The sequence below is a fragment of the Blennius ocellaris genome, assembly GCF_963422515.1.
Source record: "Blennius ocellaris genome assembly, chromosome: 20".
In the NCBI taxonomy this organism is placed as follows: Eukaryota; Metazoa; Chordata; class Actinopteri; order Blenniiformes; family Blenniidae; genus Blennius; species Blennius ocellaris.
Window position 1 is genome coordinate 3,988,946 of NC_137669.1, and position 27,922 is coordinate 4,016,867.

At 41.5% G+C, this 27,922-nt stretch overlaps 1 protein-coding gene across 1 annotated transcript in view; it reads right to left on the reverse strand.

Moving 5' to 3' along the window:
- The window catches only part of khdrbs3 (KH domain containing, RNA binding, signal transduction associated 3), a gene marked incomplete at both ends in the record, with an annotated part of 142,409 nt that extends 118,162 nt beyond the window's left edge, over nt 1–24,247 (reverse strand). The window contains one exon of the mRNA XM_080516208.1: nt 24,157–24,247. Within this exon, the coding sequence (XP_080372334.1) occupies nt 24,157–24,247 (91 nt within the window). The remainder of the gene's footprint in view (nt 1–24,156) is intronic.
- Nucleotides 24,248–27,922: the final 3,675 nt, after the last annotated feature.

Below are 27,922 nucleotides of genomic sequence, written 5' to 3' on the forward strand. Positions count from 1 at the left end.
CAGTTCATGCAAATAAAAACAAATATTGATCCACATTAACTCAAACCAAACCAACATGGAAGACCGAACACAAACTTTCTTTTATTATTAAAACAGTATTTGTATTACTGACATTCAGGATTACTTCATAGAGTCAGCCTAAACCCATGTAAACCCAAAACTGTGTAACCGAACTAATCCATTTATTTTGGAAGTAACTGACGGCTCCTGTGAGCCCAAACCTTCATTCTGCACATGAGTCACATGAGTTAAATGTGTTAAAATTGTGAATCGGATTAATCACGATAGATTAATCTGCATTCATTCTGACAAGTCTTTTTTGATAGTTGAAAAATGTCATGGCATTTCTGCTTCAAGCGTTTTTCTCTCTCTGACCATCTCTTCCTGGTTTAAAGTAAAACGGTTTAGTTTGAACAGAATCCACCTGACTTTTTGTGCTATTATCATTAATAGAGGAAAATACCATTTTTATCGCTTCCTGCCAACACTCATGTGTCGCGACCATCATGACCACCTGTGATGTACGACCTTCGATGTTTCCATCCGCGACCACGCCATAATGACAACCTCAACCTCTTCTCATTTAGCCACAATGAAAGAGTTTTTTCCCCCTCTTCATTTCAAAGACAAGGACGGGCCTGTGACTGCGCTTAATAGTAATGTTCCCATTATGCACGGCGGCATCTCGGGAGACTAACCTTAAATATGGGACTACTCAATCATGACAAGTAGAACCGAGGTTGGAATGAAATGGGTCATTCGGCGCTTTAAATAAATATGATAATGAGGCAGACGCCACCGATTGCCAGGGGGGTTATTTGTGTTATATGGGAGGAACAGTAGGTGGACTGGAACTGAGTAATACCTGTACGGGGGATGTAGAGTGAGACGGGAATGTGGTCTGCAGCAGACGAGGTCGGGTTGTCTTCGACTTCAAGCATTCAATATTCTTTCCGAATTCGAGTGAAACACGTCCTTTATTTTTTTTGTGATTGGTGGTTTGTGAAGTGGTTTGTGATGAGCAGCTCTCCCTGACACAATCATTTCTCACCTTCCTGATTTAATGCTTGTGAGATCGAGTTTTTAGATAAAACCATGTGTGTGTTTTTTTTTTTTTTATTATCCTTGACGGGGCTGCAGAGTCCAGATTAGACTCTTACATTGGAGGACTTGATCTCAATGTGCTCAATCGAGTTGGATTTCACTCATGAATAAGCTGTTAGTAATTGCACTTTAGAAGCTATAGGGCACTTTATTTTCTTTTTTAATTGTTTGGCTTACTATGCTATTTAACTATTCTGGCTTGAATATTCTCCCATGGACCGCTCCGCCATTTTAACTTCAAGCATTCACAGTAATATCTACAGGCTTTGGAATGTAAACATGGACCCAGTGCCTTTCACCTAAAGACTGATAGATCACACGGAGTGCCCCTTGTGGTGGGGAGGATAACTGCGGATCAAGAATCATGGACTGGGATTGGTCCAGGAGAGTGACAGAAGAGGGTCAAGGGTCACCGTAAGTGAGAATGGACTGCCTCTCGAGGATATATTTCATTGTTTGTGCTTGAAGCGGCCTCTTTCCATCATAAGTGTTGGGCGAGCCCAGCTGGCTCCGACTGCCTGGTGACTGTTGTTAATAAACCTTTGTGTTCAGAACGACCATCTCAGGTCTGTGTTCTCAGTCCGTCACAGACTGGGACATGCAGGAATACCAGAAATTCTCTAACAATACCAATCATATTAAGGAGTGAGGTATATATATATCAAATCAATAATGATTCATACCAACATGGACCACTAGATGTCACTGTGTGACTCCAGAATGCTGCTCCAACTGAGATCAGGAGAGTCGAAAGGCTGAAACATTTTCACTGGTTATTTTTCCAATAGTGAAAATTTCTTTGGTTTACTGGCTGACATTTTTTTTAATTATACAGGATACTATAGAAATTATTCAAACATTTCAAAAATTCATATAGAATTAATTTGTGAAATATCATCGATCTGAGTTCAAATATAAAGTAAGTGATGAAACGTTTTCTCCATCGAAACAAGTAAATATGTTCCGTTAAAATCTAATAATATCGATGATTTTTCCTTTTATTACAAAAAGTATACAAGCTTGGTATGACTGATGGGAATCATTTATTTTCCGGACACGGCCAAGTTTACATGACAGCGTTCCAAGTGAAAACGCATATTTATTTTTCACATTTTCGTTTCAGAAAAGTTTCGACTGATACACTGCAACATTTTTAAAATAATGTCCATATACACAGAAATGGCAGAAATACTAAATAAGAAGAACAACTGCGCTTTCCATTGTTCCACCTTGGAAGCCTTTTTCAAAAAGTAGCCCCAAGCACCGTGGTCTACTATATGAACGCCCATGAAAGTTTTTCGTCTTGTAAATGTGTTTACATTCATCACAAATAATAATGCAGTTTGCAGCATCATTGCAGGTTTACAGTATCTGATATCACACAGTTTTAATTTGACACTTAATATGTACATCTTTCTACCAATCATACAAAAACTTAATAAAAAATAAATAAATAAATAATTACTACAAGTAAATGGACACTGATTGACCATTTTCACCTGAAATCATTGTTTTGTAAAAGACTCCTTAGACTTTAGTAAGTGCATATTAAGATTGATGAAAATAAAAGACAAAAAAAAAAAAAAATCCTGTAAAATAACTTGAAAACAGGTGGAGTTGCCTTCTCAGTCAACCACAGCAACCTCCAGACAGCAGCGGACAGGAGCAACGCAACCCGAGAACGGGCTTAGAAAGGCCACTTTAGCTCAGGAGAGGAAAAAAGCGCCGCTTTAAGTGGAGAGAAGCTGGACTCTTCCCTCTCAGCAGGGGTCACAATTATCTCTCCCCGAGCCGCTCGGCGGGGGTAATGTACTTCTGACACTGAGATCTATGGCACCTATAGGACCAATTTGTCCCGCCGTGCCTCCCAGGTGCTGTGTAAGCCAGTAAAAGGGCCAATAAGTCAAGTGTTTGGAGTGATGTCACTTGACACGGGGGGGAGGGGGGGGGGGGGTCCGTGTCCCTTATATTTGGCTTTTCACAGACGTATCGACCGGTGATGAGGTCTGCTGAACGAGGGACCCTCTCGGGCCTCAGCACAGCCTAATTCAGGTAAATTTGATGTCTTTTCACATCTTAACTGTGATGAAAATGGATCTGGTAATGAATTGTTCTGTCAGGAACATTTTATTTCTCCTGGTTATGTTAATCTAAAGAGCTTGATGTTTAAATAAGAATTAAAAATGCACAGGTGTGGCTTTTTAAACCAAATTTATAATCTGCAACCTTTTGCTTTTGAAATCGGATGCAGCTGATCTGAACCTGGATTCAAAGTGACAATCACTGTTTTTTATTGCCATCCATTAACCTCCAGCGAATGTTTGTGGACTGTGGGAGAAAACACACACACACGCACACACACACACACACACACACACACACACACACACACACACACACACACACACACACACACACACACACACACACACACACACACACACACACACACACACACACACACACACAGGGGAAACATGCAAACTGGAAAAGCACAAACTTAATGACCCCAGAAATTGAACCAAAAACCTCACAGTTTTCTCAGTGTGGATGTTAAACTGCAAGACTGAAAGACATTGCAGGAATTTTCATTTTTCAATTTTTCAATTAATTTTTTTTTATTTTGTTCTGGATATGGTCAAACATTATTGGTTAATGAAGACACAAATATATTTTTTTTCCTTTTGATAGAATAAATGTATCGAAAGTGAGTTTTCAGTAATTAAGTATTTATTTGGAAAAAATGTCCTTCCATAATAATCATTATGCCTTATTCTATATCACATAATATTTTATTAGTTAAACAAAATCTATATAATTCATTTGTATTTTTTCCAACAGATGATTCGTCTTCACACAATAAGATAATATGTATAATATAATAAATATGAATGTTTAAATGAATTAAACATTAAATAAATGGAAGTTTAAAAGAATATTATTATTTAGGGATAAGGGGATTTGATAACTTCCCGAACCTGTTCCCACTCCTTTTCAGACACGGAACCAGATCATATTGTTCTGTGGTTATTGGTTGATTTTGCTTGGTGAGATATCTTTTGGTTCATGAATGTAAACTATTTATCTAATTTTGCACATTTCTGAAATCAAATGAAAAATCTAATGAATTGGACTTGAATTCCAGGTATAAATGTATAAATTCCAGCAGCTTCAATTACAGTTCTGTCAAGTATTTCCTCTCTTCTTCTCTTCAGGGAGGTAGGTTTTTACACAACATACCTTTTGACATGCTTCCTGTTCTCCTCTCTTTCAGAAATGTCATCTGGTGGTGAATGAAGTGTCTATTAATCAGTGGGTGATAAGATACTTGTTTTTTTTAATCCTGACTCCATCTCTTGTTTCAGGCGACTTCCCCTCCTTGTGTCTGATTACTGTTCTGATGTGTTTCACTCTGGCCTGAGTGTGTCTGGCGTCTCACTGTGTGGTTGTTGGTTCATCGTGTGCTTCAATGTTGGTTGCTTTCCAGTATTTCTGCATTAGTTTCTCTCCTGTGAGCTCCAGGATTTTATCTTTTTGGAATTCTTCAATTCTTCTTTTTATTTTTATTTTTTTTGTGCTCCAATAAAGTGAGCTCCTGTTCCGGCGTCTGGCATCTGGAGTCTCCTCCGAACAAACGATGACATAACATATGCTTGATGTGCTTAAAAGTCCCATATTATGCAAAATTCACTACCTGATGGTTTTTCTAACAGTTATATGTGTCCCCATAGCCTGTGTACGAGGCCCGTGAAGTGACTTTCACCACGTTTTAGGGATTGTGTGGTCACACAGGTGATTCAGAGGTTTTCCCTTCAAGATGTGACATGGACAAATAACCACTCTGGAAGTGGACACTCACTTTGACCCTACCACAGGTTGATGTGCTCTGCCCTGTAGAAATATGAGTGAGTGCAGTTTTTTCTCTTCACAAACTACTGACATGGAGTTGGCATGGGCAGATATAGCTTATTAGCATTTAAAGGTACAGACACAGAAAAAGCCTGTTCTCAGTAGAGCCGCTAGAGGGACTTTTAGACTGGCTGAAATTCAGGACCAAAACACTTTGAATCCAATGTAGTTGGACCTCTGACACCTATGTTGTTGATAAACTGCATTATAATAATAATAAATTACCATAACATCCAGTGCAGGTTAGGTCACGTTGATGCTACAACTTCCTCCTCTATGGACATTAATGTTCATTTAATACAGTTTGGTTATTGGAGAAGTCAATGGTACACATGCACAAACACACCCGAAGCCAGACGGGCATTTAAATGCCCTTTTGTTTCCACATAAATGTGTCTGAATGTGCCTCGGTTCCGAAACGACGTCCTGACATAAAGAATGCCGCGGGGTCTCCTGTGTTTGTGTTTTGTTTTGTAAATCAATGCACTTTAGCTCATTGATTGTGAATACGATGCTCCTCCATGCGCGCAGGTGTTCCATTTTATGTTACAAGGTTACGAGCTCTTTGCTCGGGCCTGATCGGATCGGTCGCTCTCTCCCACAAGCTGTGTGCAGATTTGAGTTGTGTGTCCTGGAGGACACACAACTCAAATCTGCACACAGCCTCGCATCTGCCCGATCCTGCGCTTCTTATCAGCTCCTCCAGGATGAGGAGTCATCAATACAACAGCCACGGAGAAAAGCGGCATTCCTTTCCGTCGTGCTCCTCCTATCAATGTGCCACATCTTCATACAGAATGCTGGGCCCTCGGTCAGGCAATTAAAAACCTCTGGCCCTCTGGCGAAGACGCGAAGCGGAGGCAGCAGCAGTGGCGGCGGCGGCGGCGGCGGCTGCACGGACCGCGGATCTATAAACTTGATTTCTGTCCGTTCACCTCATGCAGCCTCCCACCGGCCCGGCAGCTCGGGAGGCGTCGGCTGTGTGGACTGCACGCCCGCTGTAATTACAGTCATCTCTGCCACAGATGCATTACATATGACGGCGATGAATTGAGCCGTGGATCCCGTCACCAATGACCGAGCCGCCGGCAGGAGAAGCTGCAGCCGGGCGCTTCGGATCATTAACATCAGAGTGTCATTTTCTGTACTTCTCACCGTCGATAAATCCCACAAATAGACCAAAACCAACAACAAAGCAATGCAACTAACAGTCTTCTGTATTACACATTATGAAATGACACGTTACTGTAATGCTACCAGTGATTGATTACTGATATTAAGTATGCATGCAGTCCCACTGAGAAGCTGTTTGAGGCAATGGTAGCGTAGCTACAGTAGCTTCTGATAAAGCTTATGCTGCTTTTTCGGTTTGGTCTTTATTATTCCAACATTAACTGATCAAACTGTCATGGGAGATGTGCAGCCATCAGTAAAAGAAAAAAACAGTTGATGACGTATATAAATGCAGAGAATAATACGCTATAAACATCAACAATGGGAGATCAAAGCCGCCATTGTAGTTGTTTTTCCTCGTCTACACAGTCGGATTCCGAAATGTTCCACATTCCCAGCTGTTTTCAAAAAGTGATGTCTTCAGTCGCATTGTTGAAATCCAATTTGCTTAAAAGCATTTTCATGACAATGGGGCCAAAGACAGGGCTAACTGGAAGATAAAGTCACAGACCCAAGATTTCCAAGTAACTACATTCTATTTGCAGTAATGACCAGTGTAGCAATGAAGTTCAAAGACCTCACCTGAAACATCCAACGTCTGAAATCTGAATTCTCTGTGCCGCTGAGTTTTTATCCATAAAATGAGCCAAACCAATGTGCTGGCTGACATATGCCTCGATTAAAATCAATGCAGTTGGAGTCAGTCCCACGTGCACCGCCCAGCTGCTGCAGCACGCCATATGTGTATTAAAATGAACCCCACAAATCAGCTCCTCCCCCCCTCACCAGCTTTAGGAAATGAAGGTATCATTCAGTGAAAATGTACTCGCAACATATTGTGAAGGCACGATAAAAGAAAAAAGTTCCAAAGTTTAGTATATGGATGGTAAAAAAATGTCAAATGGAATTAATTAACATGGCGGAATTGTCCCGTTTGACCAGCCTCCAAAGCGCTTTACACTCTTAATTACACTCAACAGTTTGGGATTCGGTGCTTTGCTCAAGGGAGAGATGGGGAGTTGAACCTGCAACTTTCCAATCGACGACACAAGCGCTCTGCCAACCAAGCCACGGCCCTCTGCCGTTTCATGAAGCAAAAACACAAAAACCGATGCGTTCTCACTTTAAACGTCGCGTAAACGGGTCTGTTGGCGACAAAACTGACGCCGAGGTGAAGCAGAGGTTAGGAAAAAAAAACATTCTCTGGCTTTGCTGCAATCATATGTTAAACACTAATTTCAGCTCTTATCTGCTCACCAACACCACCAAGTCAGAGGCGACAAAGAGGAGCACAAACTAATTCTGTTCTTTTTGTTCCTTCTAACTGGTTTTATTGACAGCCCGAGGAGAGCGATGGTGTTCAAATGTCAGCCAGATCATTCAGCTTCCGAACTGCACCCATGGCTGGATTCCTGGTAGTTTGCCTTAAATAAGAAAAAAAAAAACATGAATTCTAAATCCGAGGATTCAACTTAATTCACGGGGCAGCATTTCAAATCAGTCGGATGTGACTAATATATTACCTAAGGGTTAAATGTTCCCCAGTTGTGGTGAACTAAGCCTCGTTAAATGTGCTTTAATGAAGCAGATGCTTCACGCCGTTTGACTTGGAACAAGGAAACTGTGCAGAGAATCAGCATGGCGTCGTTGGGACACTTTGACTTCCTCCACAGGGATTGTGAAATTTTCCAGAATCAATCACTACCCAAAGAAGAAGAAGAAGGTGCCAGTTTACACAATTTCAAATAAAGGTTTTCATAATGCAGGGGTATAAAACTAACACTTAAGGCCCGTGGACCAAAAAATGAGAAAGCAAATTGGGACCATTCAAAAGAAAATATCGATTTTTTTTTTCCTACATAAAACAAATAAATAAGGCCAAACGTTCCATGGACTAATGATGGCCACCGAGCAACACCGACATTGAACAAGCGGACAGAGGAAGGGTTCCACTTCCAGGTGGAGCTCTAACCAGCCTCTTATCGGCCGAGTCCTCGGTCACACTCCAACAAGAAGTGCAACGAAGTGGCAACATGACGCAGAGGTATGTTTTCACCGATGAAGAGAGGGGATTGTTATGAAGGTCACACACCCCAATTTTTTTTACTTCCTTTTCACCGTTTTGCTCAACCCGGGGGATAATGAGGGCATTTTGCCAAGTGGAGGAGCAGCGGCTTGTTAGCGGACTCTGCGACTGGAGCCGTCAGTCCATCCAGTAGCTTTGATACGATTCTGATTTCCTTGGCAGGAGAGATATATCCCTAAAAACTAAGGATCCTTCAATACTGACACCCATATTGCGTATCGGTCCGATACTACAGAGAGGTACTTGTGAAAATCTCCCCGATACAACTCGGCAATCATTACCTGACATCCGTGCATCACCAACCCCAGGTACCCAAGAGAGCACGAGTGACGTCTGCCGTTTGAACAAGTTTAGGTTAGTATTGTACATGTCCTTTAGAAAAGTGATGTCAATGCATCCCTACTAAAAACTGAGCACAATTAGTCTTTTATGGGTTAAATTAGACCGGAGAGTAACAGCCCAACAGGCTACAGGAACCAGTGGATGTGAACTCGCGTCTCTTCCTCCTCTTCATTTCCCTGCTCCCCAACAAGCAAGAAAATGCACTTAACTTTTGCTCGCGGATACCCCACCGCCCCACGCTCATTAAACATTCATGCCTGCCGTCAACAGAAAAGAGAAAAGTCTGCCCTTCTTCTTTTTCCCTCTTTCCACCCCCCCCCTCAAAAAAAAGGTGAACGCGACATTTAATACCTGACGCTCCCGAAAAGAAGATTAATGTCGTCCATAGTCGCTCCTGAAAGAACGTTGATGACTGGGTGCAGATTTTCATCTTTATCTTACACTGAAACCGTATTAAGAAACAGCAACGGGGGGGAAAGTAGTTTTTTTATATTTTTTCTAGTTTTACTAAATGGATTTGCAGTATTTTGACAAATGAGCTTCGAAAAGTCATGTTGATTTTTGTCCAACTTTTATATCACAATGTTGTTTTTCCTGTTGAAAATAGAAGTATTGAAAAATGGAATCATTCTTTTTTTTTTTTGGGGGGGGGGGTTATTTAATTGTCACTTCTTGTTTGGTTTGAACATCTGCTGCTTTGCACAGTGGACCACACCGGTGCTGTCAGTGCATGAACCTGGATGGCAGGCGGAAATACAAAGTCTGACACCAGGAGTCAGAACGGCTTTAAACACGTTTCATCTCAGATTAAAACTAAAGGGAAGTTCCTTGTCTGAATCCCGTAACTTCTGCAGAGGTATTATACGTGAAGACGTCTGCATCTCCTTACTCATAATAAGTGAGCGGAAAAAAAAACAAAAAACAAACAAATCAGAAGGAAAGTTGTACTAAACAGCTCTACTGTGAGTTTTGGTAGAAATAACCTGAGTGACTCTAATCAAGTCAGACATTTACTGAAAATCATGCAAAAGTTGGTACAACTTCCGGAAATATTGGGGTTGGTTTTTTGTTAAGTGTCAGTGTAAAACTATTGAAAAGGTGACCGTCTGATGTCTCGGTACGAAGAAATCAGATTGAAATATGTTGAGAAAAGATGCTACAATTATTCAGATTCCAACCAAAGTCTAAGCTTGTTTACGCACCAAGAATGTCAAGTGGAAACGCAAAATACTTACTGCGTTTTGAGTACATACATGACAACTGTGCTTGGATCCACTGAAAACGACTGCCAAGGTGCAACTTTTTGAAAACACAGGAGCTACATCGCCATGTAAGCTGTGAGGTAAAAATTAAACTTAAGCGCTGGGGGCCTGAATCCTTGTCAATGGCTGACAACCTGCTCCGGAGCTGTTCTGCTCACTCGCAAGTAGCTGGACAATAACAAACATGGCGGCCTCCAGATTGGCACGGCTCCCAGTCAGTGTTCTAGTATCATAGTTGATATTGGTAGCTTTGTAGTTGTGTCACCCATCATTGCAAATCCAACTTTGTCTGTCCGTACGAATGTCCGTGTTAATGTTGTCCATTGTTAGTGTTTAAAGCATGTTGTTGTTACAAAAACAAACCAACAGTGCCCACTTGTGGTCCCACATGCTAACTACATCATTTTCAGTGTTTCTGCTATTGCTGTGTAACACTTGTTTTCAGAATGTTGCCGTGTGAATGCGAAACCAGAACGCAAAAACGATGCTTTTTCACTTCCGTTGTTGGATCTTGGGGGGTTTTTTTTTGTTTGTTTGTTTGTTTTCTGATGTTTGAGGCTCCAGAACATAATGTGGTGCCTCACACGTTATTCACCCAGAGTGTAGGTGACTTACGCCATCTGTTTAGAAAGCAACAGGCTCAGGCAGACACTCTGCCAGCCAAGAGGCACAAGGTCCCCGGGCTTATCTCGGCAGAGGTGTGTGCCGCCGCCGCTCCTCGGCACCGGCGAGGTGGAACGATAAACATAATTAAATTGAGTTGGATTACACAAAATGGATCGGATCAGTCGGGAAGGCGGAGAAGCTAATCCAGTGCAATCCTCTCTATAGAGGCGCCAAGCACACAAAACGATATAAATAAAGAAGAGAGGATGGTGGGAGGGAGGGGGAGTCAAGGAAGGGTAAAAAAAAAAAAAAAAAAAAATAAGCAAACAGGGACCCCATCGAGAAAGAAAGAAAAAGATAGACTTCCGAAGCTAACGGCAACTGTAACGGTGCAGTTTAAGGTATATAAAAAAGGAGGAATCTATCATAAAAGAAAAGGGGGGGGGGGGGGGGGGGGGGGTACGTGAATGGAAAGCTTCCACTGTGTTGGAGATGAATCGGGAATGAATTTACACCACATCCATCCTTCGAAGAAGTGGGAAATCACACGCTATTTTTCAAGCGCATCATCGCAGACAAAAGGTTAAGACACAGATGTGATGCCGCCGCCGCCGCCCCCCTCTCACCCCCTCTCACCCCCTCTCACCCGCTCTCACCCGCTCTCACCCCCTCTCACCCCTTCTCACCTCACAGAAGTCTGGATGTAAAGTTTTCTCTTTTTCTCCTTTTTTATAAAATGTATCATTAACACATGTGCAGCAGCAGCAGCACTCCCAATAACCACTTCATTTCTCCTCCTATTTCAACTGCCATTCCATTCTGCCCATACTTTTTTTTTTGTTGCTTCTCCCTCCTTCAGTTCCCCCTCCCCCCACCCCCCCCCACCACCACCACCACCACCAACCCATCCTCCCCTTCCCCTCAGATTGCATTTTCCCTTTTGTAAGTGACTTTGGTACAATCCCCTTTTACAAATAACCTTTCCCCGGGGGGAAAGTGCAGCTTAGCCATCCTCACTCCAACACTCCCCTTCTTTCTCTCTTTTCTTTCACGGCCCTCCGCCTCCCCTTTGTGTCCCGGCCTCGGGCAAACACATTGATACAGTCTGGGAGTTTCCAACGCTCCTCCAGCTAATCCAGTGTAATCCTGGCCTGTCTACGTCCCGACTTGAACACACCGTCGCCCTGCGATGATTAATGGATCCCCATAAGAGACGCAGGACGTTGTTCTCTGGATCCCCTCTGCTCGCTCTGGTCACATAGAGACAAGGAGGGATGCTCCGATGCCAGTATCAGGTATCGGAGCCAATATTGCACCGAGTATTAATACTCCTAAAAGAGCCCCGACACAACCCGCTGAGGACTGCGTCGTCCATCAGCAGCAGGTCGACGAGAGGACGAGTGACGGCGGCTTAGAGATTTTTTTTAATATTAATGAGAACAAGTAAAGCTAAACGGAAGGAAGATTATCTTCTATCGAGTTCGACAACACCAACAACCGAATGACCAGAGAAAGTTGGAGTTAATCTGATGTTGCTCATTTTACTGCGCCGTGGCTTATTGGTATTTCATAAGTACTCAAATCAGGGCTCGGCATCAGGGACGAGCTGGAGGTCAGAACTCGTATCTGTGCACGTCCGTTAAAGAAGCAGTGTCGATGCATCCCTAGAAAGAAGTGATATATTAAAAAGTAGTTATCGAAATCTAATTTGGTCAACTTTAGTTTTTTTATGTTTTGTTTTGTTTTTTTGATTGGTAGAAAGTTGTGCAACAGAATTAGTGTCAAAGTATGACTGTGATATTAGGTGAACCTGCAATGATGTTGAAAATTGCAATATTATTTGCAATTACTTGAAACATTTGAGCAGATATTGTTAATGTCTTTGATGAGACAGAACTTTGCTCTTGTGCCCATTTCCTAACACTTGTCACTGGCTTGTTAATCTGACTTTGTCGTTTCTGAGGATTTTTTTTGGTATATATTTTTTACTTCTTACTTGTGGCCACCCGGTTTGAAATAACTTGGGCTCATGAGTTATTTGTATATTCTTTGTTAATTTTTTCTGATTAATTGCACTTTAATATTTAAAGTCCGGTGAGTCCCGTTTGAATTTCCAGAGCACAGAGCGTGCGAAGATAATTGTTGATGTTGCAATCATGATAAATTCACAATGAATTGAGATGTACTATCAACACGGTCATTAAGCATTGTGATAAGGATATTTATGACGAGGTGAGATGAAGCTTTGTCTTTGTTCGTCTTTCTCTTGCCTCTAATTTAACTTAACTGCAGTTTTCTAAAAATCGGACAATTTTAAGCCTGTTTGTTTTACTGTATTTTCCTTTATTTTGGTGTTTCTGACTCTCTCCTGTGGCTGCCAGGCATAAAATATACACGACTGACTGTCATTCATTAATCTAGTGAATTAATCGTGATTAATTGCATTTCTCTTTCATACATCAAATCCTGTCGTGTTCAATTTGCTGAGCAAGTAAAGAATTCATCACGGTACAGTTTATAATAAATGTGTAACATATTGTGCAGCAGGATGTCAAAGCATCCATAATAATGCACGTGGAATTAGGCTGTACTCTGTAGAGGTAATTATATTCGTTGGAGGAAAAAGTCGTTTTATTGAGTCGGGGAAAGGAGCTCAGTCGGTGTTTTTAGTGAAGGTTGGGGTAGATGGATGAGTCTTAGAGAAAAAGTTGTAACATTCCATTTAAATCGTCATTAATTGTGTAACCTGGCCCGAACATTGTAAGCCACAGGATGACATAAAGATCCGCTGTTTATTCCAGAGGTGTCAAACACATTTTAGTTGCGTCGCCCGCACACAGCAGGACTGGTAAAATAGTGCCACAATAATCTTTAAATTTAAACCTGATAGAAATGTCTTCATTCATGCAAAGACCAAACAATTAAGAATTGAAAATGATGACAATTTCCACATGAATCCAATTTTAATGAAACCTTTTGATGCAAAGTATAGTTAAATGTCTAAAAAAAACACACAAAAAACTTATATTAGAGCTGCTGCTGCAGTGACAGCATGGCATTGAGGTGGCGATCTTTTATGGTGGTTTTATGGTGGCTATCTTAAGAAATTGGTTAAAAAAAAAAGGAAAATCTATGTATTCTTTGAAATTCCCACCATTTGCTTGGAGGTTTGGTCGACTGTCATGTTCCGGCTTAGGGCCACGGGCCATATATTTGACAACCCCGCTCAAATCGCTGTCGATGAGCAAACACTCATAAGTGAACCAATTTCTTTCAAAGATGTTCAAACTCCACCAGGTTCAGAGAACTCAATGATGGCCTGACCCATGGAGCTCCTCGTCCTCCTGCCTAAACAAGCCCGGTCTGCATTATTGGAGGCAGCCTGGCTGCTGCACGCTTTAATTGAGTCTGCGCTGCGCGGACAGCTCAAGGCAGGCTTCAGCAGGTGGACGAGCAGGTGGAGGCGCAGGAAACCTGCGTGTCTGTGGTGGCATTTGAAATATGAATGCGGCATTTACAGCGGAGCGGCGTGTTCGACATGGGGAATTTGACAGTCTCGACATTACATCAACAAGCCGGGCCCCGAGGCGAGCTGCTGGTGGACAGACTGGACGTGGCAACGCAAGCGTGGAGCCGGACTGTCGAGGTGGAGTCTCTGGAGCACAACAAACGGTTCTGAACACACAAAAACTGATGGATTCTGGGTCGGAACATCATCTGAATTGGTTGTTTCTAACGTTTTTTGGAAAGGTCACAGTTCAAGCGCTTCAGGTCGATGTCCAATCAGACGGAGACGTGCTGCCCGAGAGCCCCGCCCACTGAGTCGAGTGTGTGGAAAACACCGGGATTTTTGTGTTTTTGTTTTTGCTGTTGAAATATATTTCTAGAGTTGCTAACTGGCTCAAATGATCTGAAGGATTGTTTGTTATTAACTTTTTAATGAACATTTTCTAGCGACGTGTGATTTCACAGGTGTTTCGTTAAACGTGCTGCTTCCACACATGAAATTTACCGTCAAATGTGTGTATGCTTCAGTTTATCAACGTCCCTCATCAAATGCCAGAATATGAACGATGAACCTGGAGAAAAGCGGTCTGCTCTGACAGCTTTTTAGCGATTCTGTAGCCTACATTTAAACGTTAGAGAAAAATTCCTCAGGTTTTAGAGACTTTAGAGTCTTGGAACCATCAAAAAAAGCTGGATTTTTACACATATCTTACAACAATTTGGAAATAATCAAACAATTCAGATTTTCTTTAGTTCTGCAAATCTGTTGTTGACATTTTATTACAAAACTCCCAAATGACTCTCTTGACACTGAATTAAATGCTTTTAACAAATCAAACATTGACACAGCAGTTATTTGAATGCAGCTCTTCTCCAAATGTGGCAAACATGGAACATTGATCCATAATTCAATGCATATTTAGCTGCATTAAGTCTCAGTTTAATACATAGAATTACAGGCTGTTGAAAAACGTGGGAGCAGCAACCAATAATGGAATGTTTTGGATCATTTTACATGTAGTAAAGATAATAACATATCGCCAACATTGCAATAGCTAATTATTAAGTTATTATATCATTAAAGTAGCAGAATGTAGTAACTGCAGCCAGTGATTTATTTATACCTTATTGGGATTTTATTTCTTGAGAAAAAAGTTTTTAATGTTTTTTTTCAGTTTGTGCAGTTTGTTTATCAAATAATCAAAACAATCGATAGCAAAAATTTTTAACCATTTTACAAAATTATTGTGTTTATTTACAATTAAAATGACAAAAATTTAAAATGTTCTTGGTTGCTACAGCAGACTACCAACGTGCAATACTGAGTCAAACCCTCACGTTTGTAAATGTGATTTAGCCTCGGAAAGAATTAATTTTATTCCGAATCATAAAATGTGAATTTCTGCGAAAGTTTTCATTATAAAAATCTGTAGCTAGTTCACCTGTTGTTACTCATTTTAGAAATAATATACCTGCAAAACTAGCTAATTTTGTCCATCGTTTGTTAATTCAAGATTAATTCAAACACTTAGAGTGATGATGTTTGTGCCTTGAGGTTTGTTCTTCCAAATAACGGCACTTTAAATTTGGTTGGAGTACAATTTCTGTAAATAAATTGCAATTAATTACACAAATCTTTTTTTTTATTCAATGCTGTCATTTTGAATTTGTACAGCAGGAGTGCGGGGAACCAGGATGTAGCAGCTTTTGCAGTATTTATGTCGCACATAACAAATTAACAATTGTAATAATTTGATGAAAGAGACCAGCAAAGCCAGCCGATACTCATCTTCGGGGTTCATTGGTCACGACTTTTCACACTGTGCCATTTAGAGAACCGTACATGTTCACATATAGACTGATGCATTAAGTATGTTGGAGCTTTTAATTGTTTATTGTATTTCTGCCTTCTGTTTCACTTCTTTGGCCGATTTCCCGTTGTCGAGGTTGGAAGTGATGCGAACCTCACGACTCAAGGCCATCTCCTCACGTCTCCTCTGTTTATATCCAACTTAGCACACGAATGACTTGCGTTAATAATCCCGCGTTGTCATTTTAGCTGCAGTGAAGACTCTCAGGTGGTGCAATGTCAGGATCACCAGCGCCTCGCCGCGGCTGCGACGAGAGCGATCGCATCTGCCAGAGTCACAGAGCGACAGCCGTCGCGATCCGGGTTGGGGTCTCCCGGCCCCGTGTATGTCGCGGCCTGCATTTCACCTCCGTGGATTCTTGTAGGGGCAGCAGCAATGAAAAGAGAAGAAGAAGAAAAAGCACCTCGGTGGTGCCGAATACAAAGTGGCTCTCCGGAGAGCCGTCTTGCAGTTGACTGGTGAGTTCAGTGCATGAGGACGGCCGGCGCTCTGCACCCCGAGCTGCAGCGCTCCACCTCGGCGGTGTCGAGCCAGCCGCAGATCATTATCGCTACCCGGCTCTGTTTCCCCAACAAACCGATATCTCCGCCTCTGATCCCGCGCCAGAGCTTTTTTTGGTTCTGTGCATCGAACAACCGCGACTTTACAGCCAAGCTTCACGTCTGAATTCATTTTCCTCTCACTTATCAAGAACCTTCTTTTCTATGGCTTCTTTCTTGTGTCTCTGCAAGCCTGAGCTGGTAATAAAATGCAAACACGGTGCCGGGCTTCCTGCTGGGGAACATCCAATTAAAACAAGCAGTAGATGGGAGCTTTATGTGCACAGCTCAGGTCACGACGTCCAAACTGGGCCACGGGTCCTGAAACATTGAGAGCGAGCAGCCGGTTGCTCTGCATCCCCGAACAAAAAGACAATCCGCATGGTTTACCTCCTCCACCAAATCCTCAAAGACCAGATGCACTCCCTACTTTAATTACCCAGAATCATGACGGCTGTCGAGTTTGCGGCGTAATACTAGCAGGTATCAAACAGATCGTTTGACTGTTTGTAATCGGGTCTCTTAGCTTTCTGTCACACGGTCCGACAGTTCGAGTCTGAAAAACAAATGGAGAGAAGCACGATACGACGCAGAGGTGCAAGGATGACCCGGGATGAGGAGAGAATCAGCCATTACATTATGACCACATGACGTACTCGCCTATTCCCGCTAAGCCACGAAGTTTTTCTTTGAGATGATCAGTTTATTTTTGCTTGTAATTTACATTCTCATAGAAAAAAAGTAAATTTATTACTTTGCAAACCATTAACATATATATTTCACAACTTACATCCTCTATGATCGTTTTTGAAACAATGAGAAAATGCAGTTTTAAATGATTGTATGTCCTAAACATGTTGATGAATTGACGATAAAGTTGACTCTTCATCCATGCTGAAGGCCCCTCAGTGGGTGTCGGTGTAACAAACATCATGCAGCAACACTCAGTGATTCACATCACTTTTCTTGGGGGAACCAAATTTTTACCATAGTAACCTTTGGCCATCTCGTGATATTTGGTGGCCTGGTGTCACTTGCACAGCTTCAAGTTTTATTTGCAAATTTTTCACCATATAAAAATGCGTTCGGCTCAATTTATTTTTTCAATCAAGCCATATTATATGTTAACTTTCTTGTGCAGGCTTATTTCTTTTTGATGGAGTAATCTTCGTCTTTTGTGTGACGCACCACCATTTTTTCTCCCACTGCTTCCACTTTAATCGTGAATGATGCTTAAACTCAATTAAATGCAGATTCACCTATTTCTATGACATAAAAACACGTTATGCTCTAAAGGTCAAGAGGGTTTCGCAGATCTCCATGAGTCTATCTGAACATCCTTAAATGTTCAGGTCATTAAAATAAACTTCAATACGTCTACTGCTATTGCTGCTGCTACTTCTACTGCTGCTGCTGCTGCTGCTGCTGCTGCTGCTGCTGCTGCTGCTGCTGCTGCTGCTGCTGCTGCTGCTGCTGCTGCAGCCTCCGCCTGCTAAGCAGATGCTGCTTAAGACTCCTGCATTTCACAACGTCAGCAAACCTTTACCCACCATTAGTCTGCACATTATTTCTCGGACGCCGCTTCTTTGGCGTCACGGTTTGTGTCTGGAGGGTTCGCTGGTTTTGCAAAAGAAGAAGAAAAAAAAAAAGAAAAGACCTTGTTCGCCGAGGGGAACGAGTCGTGAGACGGGTCAGATGAAACATCAATTCTTTGGCAGCTAGCGTCGGGAGCAGAAATAGAGAGTTGGTTTAATGTGACATGATCACAGCTTCCAGCTGTTAATCAGTTCTGGGAATTTAGCAGAGGCTGGTGTAAGAGTTCCATTGGTTCTCCTGCAGCTCTTCCAGCTCCGCGCTGCTCTGCTGCTGCTGCCGCTGACATTGAGTGAATCCATGGAAGCTAAAGCTCACACTGATGCAATAAAGTTCAAATCAAACAAATGTTATTAACTCTAAATCTATAGTGACTTATTTTGTTTTTCAATCAGCCCCAAACACGTATAACAAGTGAAATTAATTTAGAGCTGAATTTATCGACGTGGTGACTTGTGCTAGCTGATGCTAACAATACCTTGCTAGCTACTGTTCAGAATTGTTAAATTTTGCAGTTTCCTACTAATCTGGTTGCGAGTTTTCTTTGGATTGCTCAACATCTCAACCTTATTTCGTACAAAGTTAGCAAATATATACAACTTTTGGATTCACTAGCATCAAATAATATAGCTCACAAGATGCTTTGATTAAATGTGAAATTTAACAGTTTTCATAATAGCTACACCTTTTGAACATATTTGTAATGTTAGCTAATGTTAACAGCCATGATAAAAGCTCAGAAGCTTTTTTTAATAGAATAGTCACTGCATGAAAATGTTTGTTTATAATACCCTATTTTACCAATAAATCCAAATAACTGATGCAAGCTGATGCTAATATATGCGTATATTAGCTGAGCCTGTGTGAAAGGTGTTCTTAGCTAGCTTTATGCACTAGCTGGGTATAATAGCTACCTGCTGCAAAAACAGGTTTTATGAATAATCTGGAAGAAATCCTGACAAAACATGGCTCCTGAAGGCCCCCCCCCCCCCCAATTTCTATTACGACCAAAAGTGTCATTGAAGCTGACAAATCTGACAAAATCATTCAGGTGCTGTGGAATGATGGACACTTTGTACTTGTATTTTCTTCAGAAACTGAAGAGGAATACAGTTGTGATTATTATTTTTTTCTTCAATAGGCCCTTCAGACGCCAAATAGTGAAATCCACACTGGAGACGGTGATAATTTCCCGCGGAGCTTCCATGTAAATAACAGATGTGCATCATGCCGCACAAGGTGTTTTTATACCTGGAAGGCCCTCATTAGTATGCTGCGGAGAATTTTCTTCCACCACGCAGACTGTTGATCCTGCTTGTATTAGGGGGGGGGGGGGGGGGGGGGGGGGGATCTGGTCCTTGTGGGAACTCTATGAATGCTCTAAACTTATCAAAGCGGCCTGCGACGGTCCCCGAGCTTCCAACACAATGCAGCCCCTCCCACATCCTCCTCTAATTTTTCCTGAATGGGAAGTCTCTGCAGACCCCGGAGTAATCTCATATTCGCCGTTAACTCCAGTCGCTCCAGCTCTGTTCCCTGCATCCCTTCTCTTGTCTCCCCTGCCAATTGCATAATCAAGTCCAGAACTCATCAGCAAGATGGCAGAAGAAGTGCTCTATTAAGCTGCATCGTGTTCCATCTGTTGTGTAAGAGAGAGATAACAGTATTTACAGTTTTGGAGTCGCGGCAGACTGTTTTGGCCAAAAAAAAATTTTCTCTCTTCCCGCGACGCAGAGTTCTGCTTACTTCGGAAAATGTCACGGATTAATTCTGCCATGACGGTGGCGTCCAAGTGCAATCTTTGCCCTCACCAGAAATATCACAAACTAACTTTTTACTTGGAAGTGCGACATGCAGAGCTCGTGTCTCAACACAGCAGGAACGGCAGACTCTTCCAGACCTGTCCCGGCTCATTCTCTGAGTATTCCATCATTTTTATCCCTATTTGGGGGCTTGTTGCCGGAGCTGCACCGTGCAGACGTGGGAAGGAGACACTCTGTCAGGGAAGTGCCTGGTAAGTGTCTCTCAGCCGGCATTAAGTATTCAGAGGTCTCCTTCGCGAGCAAGTGTGTTGTTAGAAAACGACGCGTGGGGGCAGGGAAGGAAGGAAAACGTAACCCAGATTTGACTAATACTATAAAATGCTGAGTAAAACGTGGCATTGTCTGTCTCAGACTGGATTGAATTCACCTCGTCCTCCAGGAACCGCCTCAACGGACGACACATTAACTCGTGAAGCGGTATCACACGGGGCCATTACATCCATTACCGCGACGTAGAGAGTCTGGAAACACTTCATCTCACGTATATGAAAAGGCCGACCATGCGACGCAGGATGGGAGAAAAAACTGCAATTCTCTCGGCTGCAGTGAGGAATGTGCCACATGTAGTCAGTAGGTTATGTGAGGACGTAGCTGGAGTGCCAAACTCGCTCGTGCCAAAGATCTCCAAGCAAAATGTACAACAGAACAAGTGAAACCACAAAATTCTGATTAGATCATCTCCAGCCCCTCTCAAAATACTAGCGCACACTCTAGACTTCCGGGTCTATTGATTTGGGTTTTTAAACTCAATGGTTTTGACGTTTTCAATCTTGGCTTAAGGAAATAATTATCAGGATGTTGGGTGTCAAGGGTTTTATCAAATTTTACGAGAGTACGCTTCTGTCCTCACACCACTTCCATTCATCAATCGTCAGCAGGCGGCAGATTACCTGATAGATTAAGTAAAAGAAGCCTACATATCTAAGTAATGCAGCATTAGCATACTGCAGCCCGCAAGTTGTGATTTCAGGCTTCATTTCAGGTGAAAAGGTGTCGTTTTTGCATTTTTGTTACAGAAAAGTTTCACATCTCCACCATTCTCAAAACGTTTACAGGGAAACGTCAGAAACCCTAATAAGGACGTAGTCAGCATGCCAGGCTGAGAGTCGGCGCTGATGTTTGCTTGTGTTTGAACCAGCAATGTGCAGTAGCAGCATTTCAAATATGTTTTCAGTGGCTCCCAGCACCGTGATCATGTGAACGGACACCCAAACGCAACGGAAGCTTTCCGTTTTCACTGAAAATGGTTGAAATAGCAGCTAAATTAGTTCCCTTCTGTTTTCACACCATCTCCACCTCCCAGTCAACCACTGTAAAGCACAGCTGGAGGCGTTTGAGGGCTACCGATCGTCAGCAGGGTGCAGATTAACTGACAGATTGAGTGGCGTTATCATACATATCAAAGACATGCAGCTTTTCATCATCCCGGTGCAGCATACTACTTCTGATGCAGTCAGTGAAACATGTTTATCTTAAAGATCGAGAAATCACCATCACACATGCTTCCATTTTAGACCTAAGAGATATTCTGATCATTAAAAAAAGACAGTTTTGATGTATACAAATGTAGAAAAACAGTCGTCAACATCCAAACACACGTACACATGGACATGTGAAGAACTCCTGATCACAAATATAATATAAAAAAAGTATGAATAACAAATTTGAAGGTGTTCCTGGAGCCATATGTCTGGTCAGGCTACACAATATATCGCAAGTATATCAATACTGCAGTAGCAGGATGTCAAATATACTGCAGATTATTGTAAGACTGTCAGAACTGAGATAAATGAGGTTTCTATACTGAACATTCGAGCAAAATAACAGAAATGTAAATATTAAAATAAAATGTAATGAACTAAGATAATTTCAAAGGCCAATTATTTGAACTCTGACAGAGTTGCAGAGGTCAAAATCACAAAAATTAAGGGGAAAAAGGAAAAAGAAAAACACACAAGGAAAATTTAATTCGGTAAATTAGGGTCAACAGTTGTTTGTAAGAAAATACATGAATGCAAAGAGTTTTTAGAGGTTTTCATTGCAAAACTTTATCAAAATGAAGTGTTATGGACTCAGTACAAATAAATGCTTCCTTCTATTTCTGCATGAAGCCTGTTCATGAAATGTCTTGTAAAGCTGATGAGTTCATTACTCAGAGTTTAATTGAGTCTAATATGCGATCACACACGGCCCCTGATGCCAAATCCTTCTGTTCTTCATGTGGATGAGCAGCAGTCAGTCTCAGCGACTTGCTACCGTCCTGCAGAGTCTCCAAACACTGAACCTATTCAATCTAACAGCATCGTTTCCACCTCGTCTCTTTTCTCTCCATGTAATTGACATGTTGAAGGATCTCTAACATTGAAGACGGCTTTGGTCATCATTTCAAACGTGTAAACTTTATGGGGGCATTTGGTATATTTGTGAGAATGATGGGAAAATAATAACAAGAATTCCTTCTCCCTTCTCTCTTTCCGTCCTCTAACTCCAACCACAGAAAGAACCTTTAGATGACTTGTATTTGGTGCCATATAAACAATATAGACTTGAAGTGAAACTCTTTCCTCTTGTGAGCAAATATATACTCCTTTTCTCCAATAACTGACCGTGTTCCTGGTTTCTCCACAGGTTTCATAACGTCTCATATGAACTGAGAAACATAATCAGTCTACTTAAAAACGCGTCATGCCGTTTTACTTTTGTGTCTGTACTGTCTCAGGTGTTCATGTCCAGCTTCTTAAACGAGACCACAAGACTGGAGTTTCTGCTCATCGACAGTTACACAGTGGCTAGTCTTTAATATTCCTTTAGTTTCCTGAGCAGGAAAAACTGAAACCTGCAGACTCTAAGTTAAAAATCACATTTAACTCCGATAACAAACTGTACAGGGACAGCAATGTAATATAGTGTTGAACAAGTACTGAAGTAATATGCAATACTTTTCTTTAATGTTACTCAGAGGTTTAGTTTGGAACCAAATTTACATGTGCAACTGGCTTCATGAACAAATTAACACAAAAAATACAAAATAGAGGAGATATCATCCAATTTCCAGGAGAACTGGGCAGTTTTAATAAGAAGTGGAGTTGGTAATATGGTTTAAATTGTACTTAAATTGTATAACAAGAAAATAAATAGTTCTAAGTAATTCTAAACTCAAAAAATAATGCTTGAATTCCACATATATCAACGTTTATGATCTTTAATCTCCACACCACCCCCCTATTGTTTCTGTACATTTTGAAGGTGAGCTGACCTTGATTGCGTTCAAAGGCGCCTATAAATAAACTACATGATTATTATTTAGCTGTGCAAGTTAATTTTTTAAGGGACTGCCAGCTTTTATAAATCCACATTTTCAAAACTTTTGTGTCACACATAATGTTGACTATATGACACATTTGGGAATTTACATGAGTGAGAAAACGAGTGAAACTAGTGTGAAGAGTATTTCACTGCTGTTAATAAACTATAGAAAGTGATTCTTTTCTTTTCTTTTCTTTTAGCAGCAGCAGCAGCTGTGGAATCCACATCTGGGGGATCAAATTATATTATTTACAGTGCAGCTAGACTATTTACAGACTAACTTTAACAACAACAAGCAGAAGAAAAGAGACTATGGCGGAGTCTGGATGGAAAAGCCCCCAGGAGGCACTTGGAAGAGTGGAGAATGAAGCTGTAACCACTCATGTTCGAGGATGGAGGTGTTTGCATCAAGGGGAAAATGTGACTGCTTCAAAGCGGAGGAGCCATGGCTTAATTAAAATCCACCTAACTCATGTCCACTCCTGAGAATTGAGAAATAAAGATAATTTCAGTGTAGGAGCATCATTGTACCACAGAGTAAACTGAGAGGTGTCAGGTGGGTTTAAGTAGTTTTTGAAGGTGATGCAATGTGCAAATATTCACATTTTCACCGGTTCCTTCTTTTACATGCAAGCCACAACCGACTTAAGCAAATGTTGTAAAATATAGTGAGTACAAACCAAAAGCTGCAACCAAAAGTTTTTACGCATCAAAACGCGTCTTCTATGCAACTTGCCAAAATGTTGTTGTCTTATTTAAGTACCCATCATGCTTTAGAAATAAGCGATGCGAGGAAGATGCAGGCTGTTTTCAGCGTGATTGAGTATGAAAATGCCACACACAAAAAAGCGTGTAGTTGTGTGTGGAAGTAGGCGGCGGGTGTTGTCATGCGGCGCGCAAAAAGAATAAAAAATTAAAACCCTGGACACGGTGGGAAATGACTTAATCACACAGAGATAAAAGAGTGGCTTAGTTAGTGAGGAAAATAGCTATTTAAAAAAAAAAAGATGTATATTTTCTGAGGGGAATTATTACCTTGATCTAGGAGCCGCATAGAGTGCTGAAAAGAGGCATCCAGCGTGTCCTTCTCTGCCATAAGCTCCGGCAGGTACTTCTCGCTCTCCATCTCGTCCAGCGTGTCGCGCTTCCAAGTAATAAATGATAACAATAATAATGATTAAAAAAAAGATGGGAATGAAGAGGATACCAAAAAGAAGGGGAAAAAATAGTTGCTGAGCGTCCACGCAGCTCCAAGTTGGGAGGGGAGGGGGGGGGTCTGCAGAATGATTCAGTCAAAGCGAAAGATTTATGTTTTGTTTTTTTTGTTTTTTCTTGATTGTTTCTTTTATCCCATCCGAGTGCGCCCGCAGAGCTCCACCGCTACGCGCATCACAGCCACGCCGCTCACCGCTTCTCTCCGCTCCGCTCCGGCTGCTCCGCCGCTTTCAAGCTCCCTCTGCGGGCTCCGCGCCGGAGGAGCCGCTGATTGGTCCGTGGAGCCGGAGGGGGGCGGGGCCAAGGGGCGGAGCTGTCCGTGGTGCTGAAACTGGAGGAACCTGGGAAGTGGGAAATGCTCCCACTTCAGACTGGGAAGAAAGACAACTCAGAGAGTATTAATTTTGGGTGCTACTTCATCAAATCTATCTATCTATCTATCTGTCTATCTATCTATCTATCTATCTATCTATCTATCTATCTATCTATCTGTCTATCTATCTATCTATCTATCTATCTGTCTATCTATCTATCTATCTATCTATCTATCTGTCTATCTATCTATCTATCTATCTATCTATCTATCTATCTATACAGCATTATTATTATTAGTTAGATCCAAATCTTTGTCAGTTGTTGATAGTACTTGTATAAGGTATCAGCTCAAAGTACATTCATCCTAGTCTAAACAAATGACGGAGTTGTATACAAAAACAGATCAAGAAGATCTATCTATCCATCCATCCATCCATCCATCCATCCATCCATCCATCCATCCATCCGAATGTGTGTTTTTTGCCATATTTTTTCAACCGTTTTGTCATTTTTCATTCCTGCGGTCATTTATTCTTTATTATAAAGTATAGTCAGCATATCATATTGGCTGTTTTCTGATACATGTGTCACTTGACTTCAGCTCTTTAGCATTTATCTTCTTTTGATGAGAGACGTTTAGCTCTCATGTGTTTATTGATGTTTATTTGTCTGTTGCACTTTATTTTTTAACCATTATGTCACTTGATTTGAATTTTTCAGATCCCTTAAGCCTGCTGAAAAATATATATATTATACTGTAATACTGTGACCCTCGAATAAGATATTAATGCACCTCAACATTGGAGCCATTAGTTTTAGTAAAAAGCTGTTTTAGAACAAGCCTTGAATTTTCACTGCTGCCACACACTGGCTCCAACATATCAAATACCTGGAGGTACCTATGAAGGTAATCCAGAAACATGAATTAGATATGGACTAGGATTCCTAATGAAATCTAACCGAAGTGATAAAAAAAAACACACGAGCCGTCTATTAAGAAATGGTCCCAATTAACTTTCCTCTTTTCATTCCAATCATATGTGCAGGGGCTTCTCACTATTACAGAAATACATTATACAAGCACCAAAACACTACAAGCATGCTGCCATGGAAACCTGAGGTCTATTTCCATCTATCTGATTAACATCTGAGCTTTATTATTCTTCTATACGATCGGGATGGACGTACTGAACGGCCCCCGCTATATGCTTATTAATGTAAAAATAGATCATTGGATCTTAATGAGACGCTCATGTGGTCAGTGTACAAATAATTGCTCTTTAGATTTAAAAAAAAATACTATAAAGGGACTTTCATGTCGATATGACATATTTTTGTGGATTTTTCACATGTGTGTAATTGTCCCACTTTAGTCATTTTAATCAGCAGCCCACTGGAAGGGGCTGCTTTCACTTGTTAGGACGACCTGTCGATAGTTCCCAGGGAAATCCATTCACCTTCTGGCAGGTCAAGCATTCTTTTTCTCCTGGGCGTGTTTATGAATTCATTAAATAAGGAGAGAGGGGAAGAAAAAAAATTAGTTTTAGAAAACACAGCGTTACAAAACTCTTGAGTCACCGCTGGGAAAAAAATTGATGTGCGTGCTTTTTCTTCAGTAGGAAGAACTTTAACTCTTGTTGTGTTTGCACAGAATGCCTGGAAAGCTTTCACAGAGTTAGTTTTAAAATACGTTTTTAGATTATTTGATTTAGCTGCACAAAAGACAGTCTTTTAAAGACACTATTAGGCCCTGTTTACATGAAAACATTGCATTTCAAGCTCAGAGCCACTGAAAATGCAACTTTTCTAAAATGGCTCCAGAGATGGAACTTTTTGAAAGTGCTCCCACTCCATCTCCACGGAAACAGGGGTGAATGCAACTTTTTCAAAACAGTCCATCTGCGCATGCGATCCATGCCCTCAGTAAATAGTTCTTCTGCACATGCTCAGTGGATGGACAACAACAAAGATGGCCGCCTCCAGAGTGCCATGGCTCCCAGTCCTTGCTCTCCTGGGACTTGGTTTTATAGTTGACAGTCACTGGAATTACAATCCAACTTCATCGTCTTTCCATACGATTGTCTGTGGACTCCCACTATTAATGCTCAGAGCACAGTGCTCTCTGGGACCATGTGTGTCATTACAAAAACAAACAACAGTGTCAACTCATGGCCCAACATGCTAACTCCAATCAATTCCAAGACTGAACGTCAAGGGGAAAGTTTGGTTTGATGATGTTTTCTGTGAGGAATTTTCTCAAAGCAACGGAACCTCGTCAACTGGATGTGGTGGAGCTGACGCCTTCTACGTGGAGAATGAACAAGGACACATGAGGAGTTTGTCTTGAGTTTGCCAACAAGATCTGGCAGCAGGACTTCCACTCTCTGTCTCCCTCTACTGCCAGACAGGAAGTGGAAAATTCTCAATAAAATGTATGCTTGTGGAAAATTCAGAATGCATTAGAATGCGTTATCATTAGAAACTACTCCGTGTGCCCTTACATGGATATTTATGCCCATAACTGTATATCATGCATTCAGTAATAGTATCCTCCATGCAGTATTGATTTTCATTATTTAAAAAATGCGACCCATACAACGCTACGATATAAATTGATAGAAAACCCGAGCTCTGAACAGTATGATTATGGTGTGATAAATCAAAGGGTTATACTCCCGCATTTCATATTTCAAGTTTTTATACATTTCCTATTTTTATTTCCAACACAGACAAAATCAAATAAAATGTTCATACCAATCAACCAAAACATATCCGACCAAACAAAGAGTGAATCAATGACAGTAGAACAGTATAATCTGGTCGAATGTCCGAAAAGAAGTGGGAAGAAGTTCTGCCTGTTTGCCGGGTTTTGTCTCGGTACTATTGTTCAATTCAATTTACTTCAATTTTGTTTCTGCAGCGGCACAAACAACACAGTCGTTTCAAGACACTTTTACAGAGAAAATCCAACAATTTCACATGAGCAAGCAGAAGAGATGGTGGAAAGGAAATAAACAATCCCTTTAAACAGGAAGAAATCTGCAGACGCAGACTGGGGTGGAGGATTTCTGCAGAACCGGACTGGGGGTGGGGTGGACCAGTGTTGAGGTCTGTGTTTGGCCTGTGACGGGTTCAGGCTTTGCTGAGAGGCCGGCTCGGAGGATCGATGGACTGAAAAGAGTTCCACCGAATCGGAAGACGGATCCGTTTGCTGGAAAGGCACAACGTTAGCGGGGATCATGTTAGTGAGGAATCCTCGGTGGAGGGAAAC